The sequence below is a fragment of the Leptosomus discolor genome, chromosome 1 (genome assembly GCF_034619465.1).
Source record: "Leptosomus discolor isolate bLepDis1 chromosome 1, bLepDis1.hap2, whole genome shotgun sequence".
In the NCBI taxonomy this organism is placed as follows: Eukaryota; Metazoa; Chordata; class Aves; order Leptosomiformes; family Leptosomidae; genus Leptosomus; species Leptosomus discolor.
Window position 1 is genome coordinate 47,006,566 of NC_141391.1, and position 19,503 is coordinate 47,026,068.

Genomic DNA, 19,503 nt, shown 5'->3' on the forward strand with positions numbered 1-19,503 from the left:
CAAATCTGAGTTCTAAAACTAGAATAAAAATCAGTTTTATTAACAATAATCACCTCTTTTAAACAGTAATCACAAACTCAAGTACAACAACGTAATTTCACAGAACCATACCTGTTGGAAATTACATATAGATTTCTCTTGAAAGCATTCTTAAACAGTCATGTATGGGTTTGGTATTTTTTTCAAGTAAAAAGGTGATTGGTTTTGGTTTGTTTAAAGAACTTTGAAACAAATATAACCTCCAGGTCCTGAAAGCATCAAAATAAATATTTAACAAACTATAGAAAGAAGCCGCACTAATATTTAATGAAAAATATTATATTTGAGAAAATCGTTCAGCTGTGTATTTCAGTATATGTTCAGCAATGAACAGCAAACAGTGTTACTGACAAACTGATTTCAAGCTCATAGTGGCTTGGGCAGATGTTAAAACAGATTTATATGACACTCAGCCTACCACAGTAAAAAGAATTACCGAATTAACTGAATCAGTTACACTTCAGAAAAAACTAAAAATTGCCCAAATACAGGCAGCCTCAGATAAAACTGTCTCAAAACACAGCTGCTTTTACTAAAATTAATCAATCTCCTGTGTGATCTTCAGTTGTTCCAAGTAGAATAAAATTGATGGAAAATAATTTTCTTCCTGTAAGGCCATCAAAAGCTGGACCTTGCTTAATTACACACCAAATCTGTATCTCAGTAATGAAAAAAACAATTAAGTGATAAATTGAAATCTTTGACTACTTCTAAATTCTATTACTTCAAATATCAATCTGAAAAAGTCGCAGGAACAACTTTAAAGACTGGCTCACTCAGTAAATGGTAATATTAGGTTCATTATATTAATTGTACAATGTGGCCCAGGGATTTCTGTAATCCATTAAGGCACAATTTAATGCTCCCAAGACTAAATAAATTGGTGTTTCATAGGAAAGGAAAAATAATCTGACCACATTCTGAACATTCTAACATACAAAGCTCCCTCATTTCCACAGAAAACAATAAAATGCAACTATTCTACACTCACCTCCCATGACTCCCATCAAGCCCTAAACCAGCTTGAGAAACAGCAAACATTTCCTCACGTGGTATATCAGTTCCTTCACTTCTCACCAGAACCACAGTGACAGTGAAAAGGTGAGAAACATCCATCAATAATTACTTGAAGTATTATGATTTAGCATAGAAGCTGTGATGAACACAGCTGGCTTTGTTTCTCAAAAGGTCATATAGCAGACTCAAAAATATGGAACTGATTTTGAGCCCTCTTTACTGCTCTTGTCACAGCCACTGAACTAGAAGCAGAAAGAAGCAGCTGAGTGAAGTAGCTCAACCACTGCCACAGAAGAGCAGCAAACCTGGTCACCTGAACACACTGTACGTATTTGTTGCACTGAAAAGAGCAAAGTAATATTACCAATATTAAGAAACCCTTAAGTTTTTTTGAAATAATAGATTTATTACCCCAAACTGAAACACTTTTTTTACACTGTTAATTTTAAGGATCTAATCTGTCATTCTATTCTATTACATAATTCTATTACAACAAGCATTATCCAATCTGCTGTGACTCATTCCAAGATAAAAACCACAGAAATATTCCACATAAGCACCAAAAACGTCTGAAGTTACTCACCGCTCAGCATGGTGCTGCTAAACAGCATATATACAGGTCCCTTACAACAGTAACAGGCTACTATGACTTTGAAGATGTTTGAGAGCTGAGTTAACTGCTCTTGATTGAAAATACAGTAACATTTAACTAGGTCATTGATACTGTAGCTATTAATGCCAACTCCTTCTTCCCAGAATATCGAAATTCATACTTCATATTTGTATGAAGAAAAATGCAAATAAAGACAGGCATACTTATCTTCTTTCATACAAGGGACCACAACTGACCTCGTGAAGGAGTTAAATGATTGGCATATCTGTCTGTAGACATAACCATCACTTTCTCCCTTAATTCAAGTGGACCACAGGAACATATTTTTAAATCAGAAGTCACTGTAACAGAACTAAATTTGGAGCCTTGTAAAGAAGCACAAATAATTAGACCACTTAAAAACCTGCAGTGTGGAAGCCAGTATACTTCCACATACTTGTGCTCTTACACCTCTGTCCTAAACTTTACTCCTATTTCAACACATTCAGTGAGTAAATGAGTGAGAGGTTTCTTTGTGATTTTTTGTTTTGTTTTGGTTGGTTGCTCGTTTTAGGAATGAAATATTCCTGTATTTACTTAAAAAGCTTTCATAGTCCTCGTGTTTATAAGACATTCTAGATCTACTGAAAGCATTTGTACTGAATAGAGTTCACCAATTGTAACTAAAGAGTGATGAGCAACATTCAGTGATGGATCCCGTTCTTGACTATCAAAAACTACACATTCTTTGTTTCTTACTGATCTGGCACGAAAGAACAAAAGACACACATTAACACACTACGACCCAGAAATCATAATCTTGACAAACAAAACACTGTGTGCCTGAAGGGAAGACCCTAACAGCTAATCTGACCTTTCACTGACTAAATGTTTTCAGAGAAGGGAAATGTTGAAACCTTACTTTGGATCTCTAAACAGCTATTTGATTAGCCAGGATTTCTTCAGTTACATATGCACCAAATACTATAACTTTTGGGGAAAACTAAGTAGTCTGTCTATTCTTTTTAACATTAGGGTAACTTAATTTTTTTCAGGTTGCAAAACATTTTGCACAGCAAAACAAAAATCTAGTGGATTATGTAAATGTTCTTGGTCTCTCTCATGAAAAGAGCAACAACATAAGAGTTCTCAAGAATGGTGCTATTCTTTCCATCAACTCATGGAAAACCGCAGCATTTGGATGGAAAAGCAATGAAGCTCACACTTCTTCATCTGGTTATGTAAATCAAGATTGATTATCAAATCACATTTTCATACCTGATTATGTAAATCACAAGTATTTGTGAAACACTACTCCCAGCTTCATCACATAAGTCATTCTGAACTGAAACAGGAGACTAATCTCCAACACTTCCAGCAAGGAATACCCACTACCTCCAGTAGCCACACAGGTACAGAATTTCAATGTTCTTTTTGATAGGGAATATAACATGGATACGTGCAACAAGCTGGCCAGCAATACCTTTTTAGCTACAGTCCGCATAGACCTATGAAACTAACAATAACAACACATTCCAAATATTGATCACCTGAGACACTGTCAGATCCAAATAATTTTTCTTTTCTTTCTCTATTTATTTTTTAAGAGGCAGAAGACAGAAGCTACTCTGGTCCTACCTCTAACAACAGAAATGGAAGCAAACTGAAATGTTTCTCTGCTGCCTGTTTTTTCACTGAAATTTACCTCCCAGCTCTGTCATCACTACCTTTCTGGGCTGAACAGCAGCAGCTTTCAGTATATCCAGGCATTCAGTGAAATTTTAAGAAAAAACGATTGTTAGCTGTACCTAATATTTGCCAGCAGTATGCAATGCAGCTCCAATATGAACTAGACAAAGGAAAAAAAAAGGCTTCGCCACTCCACCTCACAGCTAAAAGTGACCACAAAGATTCAAAGAAAAAGAAATATTCCATCCTTTTTCACACGCATAGGAAACTATAAGCTTTCTTTTCCTTGTTGCTCCTTATTTGTGGTTAGACTAGTAATTTTTTACATGCAATTGAAATAATGACACAATTTGCCCCACAAGGTTCACTGGCATGGAGTCTAGGAACTAAGCTTGATCACCATGAGCACTTTGTATCTGAGTAAAACCAGTATCTAATCCTAAAAGGAGAATCAAAATAGTATTTACTAATGCAGCTGGAACTTGAAGAACATAACGATCCAATAAAGCTGTTCCTCTTCTCAACACGCAATAATCTCACCAACCACATCATCATGCTTCACTAAAATATTATGATTTATATCAGTCTGAATCTCTCAACTTTATTTACCAGATTAAGACACCGAAGTATTTTAAAACAAGAAGAGTACTGAAAATCTGTTAAGGTACGTATTGTTTGTTTGGAAAATAAAAAATAATTCTTGAGGTAAATGAATAGTACACAAGGCAAGAAAATTTTTAAATGATGTAGTGTTTTAGTTTTTAATTCAGTCAATTTTTTCATGCTATTCAAATATAGAAAAGTTAATTTTATAAATCAAGAAATACTGCTTACTATTACACAACAGAAATTCAATATTTTATAATAATAATAATTATATAATACATATTACAGATAACTAGCACTGAACAGGCTTGCAGTCATTTCAACTCCTTATATAAAAAGGCATATAAACTCTTAATATAAAAAATGTTTTAACATCTACATTTTAAAAAACTATTATTCAACTAGGAAACAACAAAAAATGAAAATTGACTATATGAAAGTGATATAAAATGCTACTCTTCACCATTAAAGTTCTGATTCTTATGAACAGACATCGTTAAACCTACAGATTTTTCCACAATTTTCCAAAAGCATGCTAAGTAACATAAGCTAGCTATTTAGGTTCCAATTTTTGTTCGTTTACTGTATTAGCTCACTGGCACAAAACTAATTAATTCCTGTTCTTAGAAAACAGACTAAGAATTTTGCTTAAACTATTCAAGCCTCTCATCTATAAGAAAGTCACTTACCTCTTCCTTCTTCCAATCTATGTCTCCTATTTACACGTTGCCGCTTTTCTTCCTGCCTTAACTGAAGATGTTCTTCAATGTTAACTCCAGGAACAGGGACAGCTACATAGATTAAGAAAATAAGATATGTAAAACTCTCTTTAAAAACTGTTACGGTGGTAATAAATCTTAGAAGAAGTTAAAGAAATGCAAACTGAAGCTCTTTACATGGCTCTGACAACATTTAGAAATAAAGAAGTTGAGTAAATTTGGAGAAGAGTTTTAGGCCTTATCTCTGAATTTCCTGGTTTTCATGGATCTGCCACAATTTCAGATATTTAGTTATGTGTTGCCATGGTTATCTCAATTTTTACCCAAAAAGTTTCAGAAAAGATTATTATTAAAATAAGCAAAAAATTGCTTGTATTTTAAAACCGTTTTAAATAGATCAGATTTTTTTTTTAGTTTAAGAATGCTTTACCACTATATGCTCTGTGCTTAATGAGAATTATGCAATTACTTTAATGCATGTATACACCTGTATGTAAATCTGACTTATTTACCAAACTAGCTAATTGAAGAGGAATTTGAAACAAACTGATAAGTACTTTTTTAACCAGAAAACATGACTTGAGTGAACACAACAATAAAACTACTATGAGCACTAACTTTTTCCAACGTTTTTTCAGCAAGTTGCAACAACATAAAAAAATATACCTTGTCCCCAATATTAAAAACTCCACCTGGAAGCACTGCCACTTTTCTGCAGGCAAATGTGGTCAACACCCTCACCTTAAACTAGGCCAAGCCCAACACAGGACCAAGAGCTGCTGTCTATCCTGCTAGGAGAGGAGTTAGCAAAGCAGAGGTTAGTGCAAAAACCGTAACTCCTCCCTGGTCATGCATGAGAATAGAGCTGTGAAGCAGAGCTGCTATTGCCACATTCACAATCAGTATAAACCTACTTCTGTGACAGCCATACACATGGAAATTATATTTAGAAATATTTTGAAATGGAAGTGTCAGGTCTGCACAGTGAGGTTATCTGGGGTCCTTAGGGTTAACTTACCAAGAGAACCACCTCTGTATAAATAGTTTCTATTTAACTTTTGCTTGGGGAAAAAAAATCCAACGCTCAGAGTACAGCATATAGTTTTCTATGATTACTACCCCACCCCTGCCCCCGCCCCCGCCCCCCCCCCCCCCGCCGATAAATTGGCAAGATGTATAAATATTTTAAGTCACACATCTGACTATTTTACAGTTCTTTTCTATATCAGATACTATGTCCATATATCCAGGCAGGATTAAGGGCTCTATGTAAATCTAAATACAAAAAAAAGTAAGGAAGGAAAGTCTGATCGTAATTGCCCAGTTGTAAACACAGAGAATAAAATATTAAAAATACTGTGATAACAGATCTTACAAGGCAAGATCCCAAACTTATTTTCCAATAATTATAGGAGTTGGTATTTTCTCCCCTAAGGTGAGTATTTGGGGGGGAGGCGGCGGGGGGGGGAGGTGGAGCAGAGAAAGTGTTTTGGTTTTTTTTAAAAAGTGATTTCCACATTCCTGGCAGCTTTTCAGCTTTTTCTCTCTGAAAATTTCTAAAAGGAAAAGATTTCAAAAAACAGTATTGCCCACCTTTTATGTGACTGTAAAAAACTGATAAAAAGATTACAGAAAAATTTTTAGGCTATCAAAAAAGGACAATAACAACTTTGTAGTATCAGCATTAGTCTCATAACCGCACAGGTCAAAACGGCACACGTGTCTATTGTCTATAGTAAGGCCAAGTTTAAAATATTTCACTTACCAGAATGATCCCACTTTGCTATATGACCAGAAAATAAATCTGCCTGATAAGCAACATTTTATCCATTTTAACAGTATTATACTAAAACTGCCTGAAGTCTAAAAGTTCAGTAATTTGACCGGAAAGAAAGAAGTCCTTTACTTAAGATACAAAGCTGTATCATCCAGAAGAATCAAAATACTAACTGAACTATTTCTAAACAAACCTGTTATTCCAGTTTGAGTTTCAAAATTCTGCAGTGGGATTGAGTTTATTAAGGAGTGTAAATAGATGCACTGAGGAAAAAAGTGCAGTAAGGAAGAAAATTAAAAGCCATCTTGCTAATTTCATATCACTTACCCAGCAAGAGATCTAAAGGTATCATCTCTTTTACAGCATCAAGGATTCCTCTTTGCCTTGCTTCCTGGCCATCCAGTTCTCTAGCACATGCCTTGCAGCAGCCACATACAGCGCAGCCCGACTCACCTGAGCCACAGCCACAGATTCTGCAGCAAACAAAGTTGCTTTATCACTATCTTTTATTTTCATGTATTACTGATGCCTTGGTAATTAAAACATACATTATTAGTTTGTTCTATCTGTGGACATGTAATTTTTCCTGAGATAAACAGGAAGTATAGCTAGTTTAAATCCTAGCTGCTGTTGCATGGTGCCAGGTAGCATATACTGACCATACATACATGAACTGACTTCTCAGCATCAACTTTTCTTCATTTAATTAAATATACACCACAAGAAAACATGAACAAGGAAACAAGGAGCACACGCAACGCTGGAGGAATTGTAATGGCAATACGTAAAGCAGTGGTCCTTTATGCAGTTCAACCCTGAAATAACAGATAACAGCAACTGGAACAGGAAGATAAAAAAACTTCCACCATAGGACAAAGAAAGGGTATCCCAAAGCCAGCAGCTCCATCAAGAGATAGATTATATTAGTGTTTATATTCAACAGCTTCTAGTAAAGAACTGTATGCTAAAGAAATGTAAAACAATACATTTAAAACTAAATCACCTGCAACCATTACAAGCTATTTACAAAAAATTTAACTTACTTCTGATTTTAAAAGCACAGGCTCTTTTTAGATATAATGTTACCTTAAACTGAAGTTTAAGAACACACCAACTCAGTTCACATTCAACACATGCTTCAGCCATTCAACATACTACAGCAAGTATATTTCCACAGGTTTGCTTACCCTCCAGGTACTCTGTCAGGACGCCCACTGCTAACACAGCTAGCTCCATAGCCTGTGCAATCTCCGCATACAGTGCACACCATACACTGCTCCAGCTTCCATTTATGCATGCCTGGAGGACACATCATGGACTTCTCATCTTTTTCATCCAGCTCCTCTTCTAGGTCTTCATCCATTGCTGTTGCCATGTTCTCAACTCCAAAACCTAATTAAGATATTGAAACAAGAAACATCTGTTTTCTGAGGCCAACAGTGGCTAGTGAAGAAGCTCTGAAGAACACTCACAGACCAGATTTTAAAAGGAATGACTAGGTAAGGCCTGATTTGCATGCTAAGCCAGCACAATGACACTTTTGAAACCTCTTTGAGCATAGGCTGGGGTATATAGCTAGGTTTCACAACTAAAAGAGAAACGAAACATTTATATTCAGTATACAAATAACACATCATTTACTTGTCACGTATAAAATATTCCAATCCAGCAAAGGTGAATAGGTATGATTTTTCATACCTATATTTAGGAGTAATGGAAATGTTCAGTTGCACGGAGAAAGACGCAGACTTGCATTCTTATCCTGTTCAGGCAAACAACAGTCTCAAGACTGAATGCAAACAAGGAAAGGTAGAAAATACCTGACAGTTGAAGTGAAAGCATCCATACCTGCTTTTTTAAAAATACATTGCATATACTTAAGCTTTAGTATCGGTATTATACTTTACAGTAAAATGTTTAGCTACGTTTTCACTTGTGATATTTTCCAGCACACAAAACAAAAGAAAAAATCTAGGTCCCTCACCTTTTCCTCCCTGGCTCATGGAACCTGTGTCTCGTCCACACTGTCCTTTATTATTTACCCCAAATGTCCAAACTTCTCCATTCTTCATTAACACACATGTGTGAGCTTTGCCCATGGCTACTTGAGTCACAAAATGGCCTTTCAAGTCCGTTACTAAACCTGTAAGATATAAAACAATTGAGTGGTAAATTTCACTCTCTGTCTGAGAAGGAAACTTCAGCAATATAATAAAATTGCTAGTGGATATTGACAACTCTTAAATTATCGGCAAGGGAGAAAATCAGCTGATATAAAAAACAAGTGCTAGAATAAGAAGCAGAAGTAGAATTAGGCCTAGGCCATTTGTCCTCAAAGAAACAAAAACCAAAACCAAACCAAACCCTGATGCAAATCACTTGTTCTGAAAAACAATTCTAAAGGAGAGATAATGGCATTGGAAGGGGTTTTTTAAATATTTTATTTAAATTGATATGTACTGGATCACCTGCAAATTCAAAACAGGATGTCTTGTGAGCAGAGAAACGATAAGGCTTGGTTTTCTGCAGCCTTTCCGTGACTTTTCCCTGTGTGGCCTTCTAGTGTCAGATTAATACAATAATTTTTTTTTTTTCTCCTTAGCAGAAGCATTCATTCAGGTATTTGTCACCAGTGCTGCTATATATTTATACAGAAGGAAACTGTCTTCTCTTTCTATCCTTCTGTCATATTTGGCTGAATCGCAGAAATTCAGAAATCTACTAGGAGTGTAAGAAACACACAAACATCATTTCCACAAGCTAAAAACTACCAGACTAATTTCAATCACTCTAGTCGCGAAAACACTTAGAAGACAAATATTAACTTACTTGTACTATCAGAGTAAATGGCATCTTTTCCAAACATGTAGAGTTCTCCATCTTTGGAAATTACAGAACTGCTTCCATTATTGCATGCTGTAGATATGACAATCTTTCCTTCCATTTTAATAATTTTTTTAGGCTTATATGGTTTTGACTGCCGTCTGCTTTTAGCTTTAAATAAATAAATAAATTGCAAGTCATTTTACCAAAAAACCTTCAAAAGCACAGTAACATTTGTTTTACAATTAGGGGTTAGTTTTCAGACTGTTCCTCAAAAAAAAAATTTAAAAAAAATCCATCTGTATAATTGCCTGGTCTAATTTTTATTGGATTACGCTGGTTTCTCTCAAAAAACTCAATGGCAAGCAAAGTCATGATTAGATAGGTATCTTTCAGAAATGACTGAAGTTTTTCTTTCATGTACATATTGAACTAACTTTATGAACTCTATAAAGCAGCTCACAGCAAAAACCATCCTCACTGTCATCTAAGAAGAATATATATCACAAAATATGCACAGTGAGTTCACTAACTTCTCTATTTCTTAAAACGATGTTTAGAAAACCTTTGAGTCACAACAGATTCTCACAAGAAGAAATACAAAAGAAAAAGTACTAAAAAAAACCCCACTCCAGAATCATTGTTTGCAATCTGGCCTCAAAGGAAACAGTAACAACATAGCTAAAGACTGGATAAAACAACTAACAGCTACCATTACTGGCTGTGAATTTTCACCCAACTCAAAGACCAGCTACTTTCATTTTCTGACAATTATCAACTTTCTACAAAGAACACACACCCCCCCCCCTACTGACAGAAACCCAGTCTCCCTGCCCAGGTTTAACAAAAATCAGGGGGGAAAAAAATTAAAACTTGTCTATATCCATTCTGAGCCAAATTAGAGTGAAAAAGAGGACCAGATGAGTCAGAAGAGACTTGAACTTTTAAAAGAACTCAGAAAGACCTTTATCAGGTCCTTAAGCAGATTCTTCAGTAAGAAGATCTAGTAAGCACTAAATCTTCTCACCTAAATTTTGCTAGTTTAAACAAAAGCAGTGACAGCAACTTACTTCAAAGTGCCAAAATTCTGTTTCACCTGAAATTGTAGATGAATTAAATATACAGCAAAAAGAATCAGTTTAATTGTATTTTGGATAATTTCCCAATAACTGCATGAAGAAATCTTGAAATTTGTGCTTTTACATGTATTTCCTGAAATCTTTTTGTTTTAATCTCTTAAATTTACTCTACATTTGCTAGAGAAAGTAGCATGATTTTGTCCCACACAGTTTTCAGTAGATTTGCATTTAAGAAGACCCTACAAAGTTACTATAGCACATACCAAGTTTGTTATCCAAAGACCTCTACACACAGGAGTACTACTATTAATTTCCTTTCCCCTGAACACATTCAAAAATCCACTCCCTATGCATTACCACACCTTAAAATATGTTCTTGCCTGCATTTTAGTTACATTACATGGGAAAATCCACACATTCTTGGGGAATACTGCCAGTGTAGTTAATCTTTCACAGGGACAAAAATTTAAATATGTTTTGTTTCTGCATGAGCTATGCCATACCTCACATATGCAGCCCACTGAGTTTTTGTTAACAATTTTCTTGAAAGGTAAAACTCCTACACAGTTGACTGAGACAAAGCTGGACTCTAGTGCTGCTGTTTATCAAGATTTTAAATCTAGTTTTAAATTATATTTTAAATCAACTTTTACATTCTAACCATCTAAAGACTTGAATTTTATACCAACATTTGAGTGTTATTTATTGTATTTCTGACTGCACTGAAGCACAAAAATTTCAGTCTTATTAAATCTGTGTTTAAATTCTATGGCTAGCAGATCAAACTTTTGCACAAACGTGCTTTGTGAAAAATATATTAATTTTAATAGCAACATCAAACTACACTATTAAAACAGAACATTATTGAGAGATTAATTTGAGCTTGAGTTAGGCTTCAATGCTATATGAAAATGCTACCTATGAAATGTACATTAGACTATCCTATTAAAATGTACACATCAATGATAACTCAAAAATTTATCAGCTTTAAGATTCTCAAGAGCTAGGTATTCTCTAAAACACATACTTTACTGGGCTTTTTTCTTTTATTAATCTAACATGACGTAACAGAACAACGTTTCCTACAATGAAGTATCTAATTTAATATCACAGCAGATCACAGCTTTAGTGCACCTAAAGCCATCTTTCATAGTCTTATAAAGCATATTTTAACCTAAACACACAGCTTTAGAGATCAAAACTAGGAAATTTGTTAATTTTATATTGAAAAGGCATTTATTAGTCTGAAGATCAAATTAAGCTGCCTTCTCTAACGTCTGAAGCCTTCTGCTGATCAAGAAGACTGTGCTTCTACAATTTCTAATCAATGTACCTCCCCATTACGAAGCGGCATTAGCTGGCAAAATACCCACTTCCAAAGCTCTCTACAACAACACTGCAGGGGCAAAAGTTTGGCTCTTCAGTTTTTCAGACAAGTCCCAGGCAGAAAGCACAGACTCTTGACCAAACTTATGATTGTCTTTTCTCAGAACAACTCTAAAGCAGCACTCCCACCACACAATCCAAACTGTGGTAAAACTGATATCAACATCTCTAGCTGGGAGAGGCGGTGGCACTAGTTGTCAGGACCTGTAGCTGGTGTAAAACTCAAACCCAATGGCATGCTTACATGTTCTTGGAAAATGTTAAAACTCTTCTTTTCAAATTAAAAGGTGCATAATAGGCTTCTATCAACCACTGGTCAAGCAAGCATAATACATACTTGATTCGCCATCCTCTCCTTTACTAGCAGAACCTGTGAAGAATATGCTTCCATCCTCAGCAACAAGTAAGGCATGTGAGCCATCATGTCCAACGGAGAACTGAATAATCTTTGGAGACTTTGTAATTGGGAGCTCAACCCATTTTCCTGCTGAAGGACCACCTTGTTTGATTCCCAGGCTCTGATATTTGCCAGTATAATAAATCTAGGAGAAAACAGTTTATCTCTTTCAGTTATGCCACAGCACTTTAAACTTGCTACATTTTTAAAGTTGTGTTGTTTTTAAATCCTGTCATTTCAAATCATACAGAACTTTTCCTGACATTGTTTACACCACTTCAATATCTCTATCCTAAACCCATTAATTTTGACTTAATGGGGGAAACATTCTGATTAGGCTCTGCTTGTTTTGAAATGTGCTTTCTGTTGTGCCACAGAGTTAGTTTTCATATATAATTGTTTGGCTAGATGAGTTGAACACACAAGAAAGAACTGTTCAGAAGAAACTACTCAGAGGAAACTAGGCATTTAAAACACTTAAGAGAAATGTGTGGTCTGCATAAAGTCAAGATGGTATTATAACAATAAAAATAATTAAAAATACCAAATTACTACAAATTTTAATATGCTTCAACAAATTTTTAAAATTTATTTTCAGTAAATGCACAGAGACCACTGAGTACATAAACAATAACATAGAATAAAATATTTCACATGAACAAACACAAAACTACTGACATGGACTAGGAGGTTTCCTCTGGAACCATGCTACTCAACAGTACTATAAAATGGGTGTTAAATCTATGTGGGCACCTAAAGCCATCTTTGATTGTCTTACAAAGTGTAATTCATACACAAACATACAACTTCAGAGATCAAAACTAGGAAATTTGTTAATTTTATACTGAAGAGGCATTTGTTATTCTGAAGGTCAAATTAAGCTGTCTTCTCTAATGTCTGAAGACTTGTTTGATCAAATTTTGTTTTGTACTATTAAATTTCATTAGGAAAAAAGTTAGTTTACTTATGAACATCATCACCAAGCTCACTGTTTTGATAGCAGCAGAGCAAGGCCTTCATTCCAATGAAGCAACACAATTCTGAACACAGGAAAACAAAGAACTATGCTTATACAAGTAAAATAACAGTAGTTTCCAAAACCAAAATAGAAACACATTAAATAATGTAAAAAAATCATACTGACAGTAAGCTAAATTATTTTTAAATTTCAATGAACATGCAAATGCCTCTGAAAAACAGTCTCCACTGAGCAGAACCAACACATTGAATAAAAAAGAACAGGCTGAACGAAATCAGTTCGAAACTTTGCATAGGGGAAGCCAATAATTCTCTGAAGCATCAGAAAAAACAAGCTTGGATTTAAATAAATTACTATGGTCAGACTGTTTATGGAAAGTTATCAGGCAAAAAATTTTGAAAATGTGCTAATATATCATTTGTAGACAAAAAGTATTTTTGTCCCCCAAATCTAAAACAAATATCCACACTATCTCTAAGTAAGAATGACTGTAGAAATTCCTATAAATTCAAGCCACAGATTTCCAACACCATTCACTCATGTTTTCAAACAAGCATTTGCCTTTTTCCCTTTAAAATGGGATCTGAAAATGTATTTAAATACAGTCATATAAGTTCATTCTAACATACTAAAAAGGCAAAAAGGAAAATAATGGTTAAACGTAGAAAATAATGATTAAATTAAAAAAAATATAGACATATATTGATGCAATTTGTTATTTGCTACAGAACATTTTCAGTACCTTTCCACTAGCAGTTTTCATAAGTGCAAACTCTCTTCCAGCACCAAGGACAGCTGATTCCTCATCAAAACCTGTACCTGTGTGAGTAAGATTGTGTTAACCGAACTGTTTGACCAGGCAGTTTCACAGACCAGTTTATGGACCTCAGTCTGCCATGAGAGTTTGTGATAACAAAAGTTCTAAGAAAGCTACAAGTGAAACAAAGTTCTGGTGCCACAAAGGAGGCTTACTGGGCTAGACCTGGCAGAGTTGTTCAAAGGGGAAAAAAGCACTAGCATAAGAGCAACTGCACTTGATCAGACAAAAGGACCACGTAGCCAAATAACCTTTTGTTGTGATAGGGCTAAAAGCAGTCCCCTAACAGAACAAAGAAACCCAAAAGCAAAGACCAAGTGATATTTCTCCAAAATACCTTCACAGACACCAACAATTTCACATCTTAAATTCTGATGCAAAAGTGTTTTCCACACATTTAGTTTCTTTCAATGCATTTCTTTTCCATTAATCTGGCCAGCAGTCCTTTTAGATTTTGTTAATTTTGACCCACAGCAAGAGTTCTAATAGCCTAACTCCATGTCACATGTGCACTATTACGAAGTCCAAGCTTTCAAACAATTATATCTTTATTATACAACTATAGGAAAACACTGGAAAACCATGGATAGTGCTACGGGAAAGGTGGTTCAAAATAAGTGGATGGATTACCATGAGTCAAATAACACTTAAGTAGTTTCAAACCCCTTTCACTTCTCCGTGTGTTTATAATGGAGCTATACCTTATGGAGCTATACCTTCCTGCACATAATAAAAGCAAACAAAGAGAAGGGCAGTGTTCCTGTTTTATTATTTGAATTACTAGGCTTGTTATTAACCTTCAAAGAGGACTTACTGATAATGTGCAAGTCTTTCTCCAGATCAAACAATGAGATGCCACAGGCATGTAAGCATTTTCTTGCAAGCTTAAGCTGCAGTTCTTGTTGCAGTACTGGCTCAGTACTTGTTGCAAATATTCGCACCACAAAGCCATCCTGCAATAAATAAAACCCCTGACTTTATACTGTATAATTAATGCATTTCATTTACTTTTCATGGCCTAAGTGCATTGGTATAATACTATTTCAGAGTAAATTATCAGAGGACACATTGATAAAGTAACATTTATTATAGAGGAGTAAAGAAGAGAGTGCCAAACAGGATGAGCTGAAGATAAAACATCTGACAGACCTTAAACATATACTGAATTCTATAAAAACACTATGAACACTATGAAAATAGTGACTTGCTACAGAAATAATTAACTCTGAATCCCACTTTCAAAATGTTGCTTTTATGACTATCTACATTTATCTTTTAAGCCCTTAATTTCTCCTGATTCAGAAGCAAAAATTCTGCTGTTTAATAATGACTGCTTTTAAGAGTAGCTAAAACAGGTTTCTGTTTGCAAGTGCAGATGAAGTATCTTCATCTGGTCGTGTTAAAAAAAGGTGTTCCATTAGCATGGAAATGGATTAATCCTGGTTTTCTTGACATTGCATGTCTGGCATCTCTTGTCAACCTCGTTTCACCCCATCTCTGCCCCATCCCTGTTCTACAGCTTTCTCAACATCAAAAACCAGTGACCAGTCCAGAGCTAAGAATGTACTAACTGCCAAACAAACCACAGAGCAGCTAGAACTGTTTTGGTCTTAATAACATCACTTATTTGGGGTTCCACAACTTCAGCCAATAGACAATTTTCATATAAAAATCTACTCGAATGTATTATCTTTCATACCTCTTTATCGAATCTAGCTGAAATTCCCCAACAAGTACCAAAGCAATTACAAGAAATTAAATTAGAAAAAAAATTATAATTAAGCTCTAAGAAGCTTAGCCCACAGAGACCCTGTAGAGTAACATGTTAAAAAGCCATTATTCCATGTATAAGGTTTTTTTCCTCAGAAAGAACAACAAAGTTTTAAGAAAAAAACTTATCTTAAAAATCAAAAAAATCTGAAAAATCCATCACACAAATACAAATTGTATGGAAAACCAGGAAAGTACTGCTCCATTGTGCACAAATATGACAGTTTCCCATAATCTCTAGTTACATGGATTTCTTCCTTAGTTGTATTAGAGAAGAAAAAGCCAAACATTAAGCAAAAAGGAAATTATAATACTGTAAAATAAAACAATTCAGTTGAGGGAAAAATAGTTTACTCATCACATGTGACACTTACATCTCTGGATGCTGCTATTTGATTAATATATTCTCCATCAGTGAAAAGGATATTCTGCCCTTCAGTATGACAGTCTGTGAAAGATGAAGTGCATTGCATTAGTTTATATTAACATACATACACACACTGTTCTCTGCTGTCTAATTCATTCTCACTACAATCAGACTATGGGAGCTCTAGTTTGTCTAAACAGAGATGACATTGTTCTGATAACATGTTATTTTATGCTAGGATCTCCTCTCTCACCAAAAGCATGTAATATTCTTTTGTCCCTTAAAGAGTTATAAAAGCACTTTTCGTTGTATGAAATGTAAGGGGGTACCCCAACATTTAACTGCAAAAGCAGTTAGTATTCATCTGTGAGGGGCATTTAAACTATTGTAACACAACTAAATTCTAATCTTCTGGGCGTGTTAGCCTTTCTCCTTCCCCAAAGCCTCTTTTTATTCTTTTTTTTTTTTCTTTTTTAAAAAGGGCTGTTATCTTTACAGAAAAGTTTCTTCCAGCATATAAAACCTACAGTAATAAATTAAATAGAATCAAACTTCTCATTATTCAAGTCATTTTTCCATTGTTCATAAATTTCACCAAACTATTAACTGAAAATCTAGGGGTTTTGGAAAACTATAAAGCATATTCTTGAGTGCATCACAGACTTACTGAAAACAGGCCAGCTGTTTTCAAGAAAAAAAGGTAGGGAAAGAATTCTGCCCACACTAGAGGAAAAAAAGAAAAAGACCACTTTCTGTACAAGTTTAAAATTATGTCCCTACATCACCTCTTTTTCCCTTCCTGCTCTGCCAATGCAGCTACTAACAAAAAGATTGGTATTATATGGCTTGTAAGGAGAGACCTTTTCCAAAAAGACTACAGGACAGCTACTTTACACTCTAAATATCTGCTTCATAACCTGAACAAAGATCCAGTACCAGTTACTTTATCTAACAAATACAATGCTAAATGAAGCACACATAGTGTTCTTCCGGCATACCCAGCAAGTTTGCTATTTTTTGCTAGCTCGCTGGAGTGTTTATTAAAAATAACACAGCTGAAAAAAACCCCACAGTATTCAAACCCATAAACTTGTTTACTTTTTCCTGCTATACTGACGAGTCCAATACAGTATTTCACCAAGAACAGAACATGCATTAGGTGGCCTTCTCTAATTTTCACATCTTGAAGTAACAGACCTAAAGTAGGCAGCTCCCCCTTAGAGCGCACACAGGTATGAATCACAAAGAGGATTAGCAGAAAGCAGGATGAAGAATGGCAGATACACTGAAGTTTGAAACATTGCTCTCTCAAAAACAATCTCAGATTTGACGACCAAAGTCAGTTCACGTTACTCTATGCTGCAAAGTGGTATCAGGGATAAAACAAAACAGTTGTCAGTAACCTGAAGTTCCAAAAATAATCTAAGTGACATTTCTGAAAGGTTATAGGAAGTTGGTAAGTATTAAGATCCCTTGAATGGCTGAAAATACACACCCATGTAAGCACAACAGTCAAGAACACAGGATATTCTGGACACCAGTAGGTCCATATTACACTGTTTGGCCTATTACTTGAGACATTTCAAGAAGAGGCAAGCCTTCCAGTAAATATTTTTGGGGGTTGTTCACATTGTTGGTAGGTGTGTTCATAGAGAAAATCTGTAACAGGGATGCTTTTTTTTTTTAATATATATTCTTCAGAAGACTTCCTAAAAATTAGCCCTTGATTAGATAACATCATTGAGAAGACAGATCTACAGCTCAACGACAGTGTATAAAGCTTGGCAAAGGCATTAGATCCAAGAATGTTGATGCACAGTCTGGTAGTTCCAGAGACACTGTCAGAGTTGCTAGATCATCTATCAAAGCAGAAAGGCTGCCCTCTGAAATAGAAGTTTATGGTTTCCAGAAGCTAGCTACTGTCTGAGAAGGGAGAAGATAATGTTCCATAGTTCACCGAGTTTTCTAAGGTCACATGACTTCTAGCTAGGATCAACTCCTAATCACTTCTCCTAACGAATTCCTAATCTCCTAAGCATCCCTGTATGAATAAATATGAATATCTTATTTAAATGCATTATCACCAACCCAGCCACTTGAAAGAGCTGAACTCCAGACAGAGCCATGTCTGAATACCATACCAAGTAGGAGGAAATAGTTGGAGTCGCATCAGCGTTCAGCTGTTAGCAAGGTCGCTGCCCTCTACTTCTATCCGGTATGATTTTTTAGAATGACAACATGCTGCAAGTCATTATTAAGATTACAGCTGGGCAGCCACTACTATTTATTATGTACCTATCTACTCAGTTTTCCTCAGGATAGGTCACATACCCGCCCCCATCTTAATTTTGTTCCTTCTAATGGGAAAAGGAAATAACCAGAAGTGGACCCCTTTGAATTTGTCCTAGCCAAGAGAACAAGGCCATATCTGCTCACAATATAAGACTGAGATAAACCTGTACAAGTGCAGAAAGTAAAGCAGCAAAGTTCAAGGGCTGAAACACAAAGGACAGGCGTTATGAAGAACATCTAGCATCTATTTTGACATCACAAACCATACAAAATTTAATTGTGTGAAATAGTTTGAGGGATTTCTGAACAGGTATTCCCACAGTTACATTTGCTTTTGCACTGGAAGATTTAATACATTTTTGCTCAGAAGGCATACTCTTGTTTAATTTGTGCCTTTTCATAGAATAAACACAAGGTTGTCTTGCAGAATGACACTTGTCACTGAGATTTGCAGAAGAAAGCTAACAGCTCAGAGGTGTAGACTTTGAATGTGCTCAAGTGTCTCTCAAGACTTGCATGAAACACTGATTTGTTTACCGATGGTAACATAATTAAGGACCTCAAAGGATCCTACTGGTTGAAGAAGCTGCCTTGAGCGAAGAAAGTGGAAAAACAATGCTACAAGGCAATTTGTCGGGTCATTGAATGTGCTCTCCCTCAAATTTCTCATACAGCCCCACAAAGACCAAGCAGCTTAAACAGACATTCACATTTTAAAGACTTGCAGAAAGTTGCATAGACTAGATTCTACATTCATACTTTGTTTCAAAAATTACTGTTTGTGTTTGGAATACAAAAAGCCTAGAGATTTTTTCTGAGATTTTTAGTCAGCATCTTCTTATTTATGTCAGGATGCAATACAAAATCTTTCTTCTGATCTATAGAATAAGCCTGTCATTGTTTGATCAAAAGATATTTCTTGTGCCCTTCTACTGTTTACATGAGTGGCTAAGAACAGATATGTTTCATCAGGAGGCCATTAAAGCATGTTCCAGGAACATTCCCATTTTCTAAACATCAGAAGCATGGTCCATCAGTGTTCATTAGCTTCCTTTGGTTTTTTGCATACATTTCTATCTATACTAAAAAACAAATGGGTTTGGTCATAGTTTTTAACTACCTACATGTAAGAGATACTGGAAACAAAAGTCGTA

The 19,503-nt window shown here is 35.3% G+C and overlaps 1 protein-coding gene across 3 annotated transcripts in view; it reads right to left on the minus strand.

Annotated features, from left to right (window-relative positions):
- The window catches only part of MYCBP2 (MYC binding protein 2), a 204,668-nt gene that overhangs the window by 135,905 nt on the left and 49,260 nt on the right, over positions 1-19,503 (minus strand). For all 3 annotated transcript variants that reach the window (XM_086476678.1, XM_086476666.1, XM_086476671.1), the window contains exons 9-17: positions 16,065-16,138; positions 14,735-14,873; positions 13,846-13,922; positions 12,065-12,269; positions 9,269-9,433; positions 8,424-8,582; positions 7,627-7,831; positions 6,767-6,912; positions 4,633-4,734 (exon numbers count right to left, since the gene is read on the minus strand). In XM_086476678.1, coding sequence (XP_086332804.1) covers positions 4,633-4,734; positions 6,767-6,912; positions 7,627-7,831; positions 8,424-8,582; positions 9,269-9,433; positions 12,065-12,269; positions 13,846-13,922; positions 14,735-14,873; positions 16,065-16,138 — 1,272 coding nt within the window. The remainder of the gene's footprint in view (positions 1-4,632; positions 4,735-6,766; positions 6,913-7,626; positions 7,832-8,423; positions 8,583-9,268; positions 9,434-12,064; positions 12,270-13,845; positions 13,923-14,734; positions 14,874-16,064; positions 16,139-19,503) is intronic.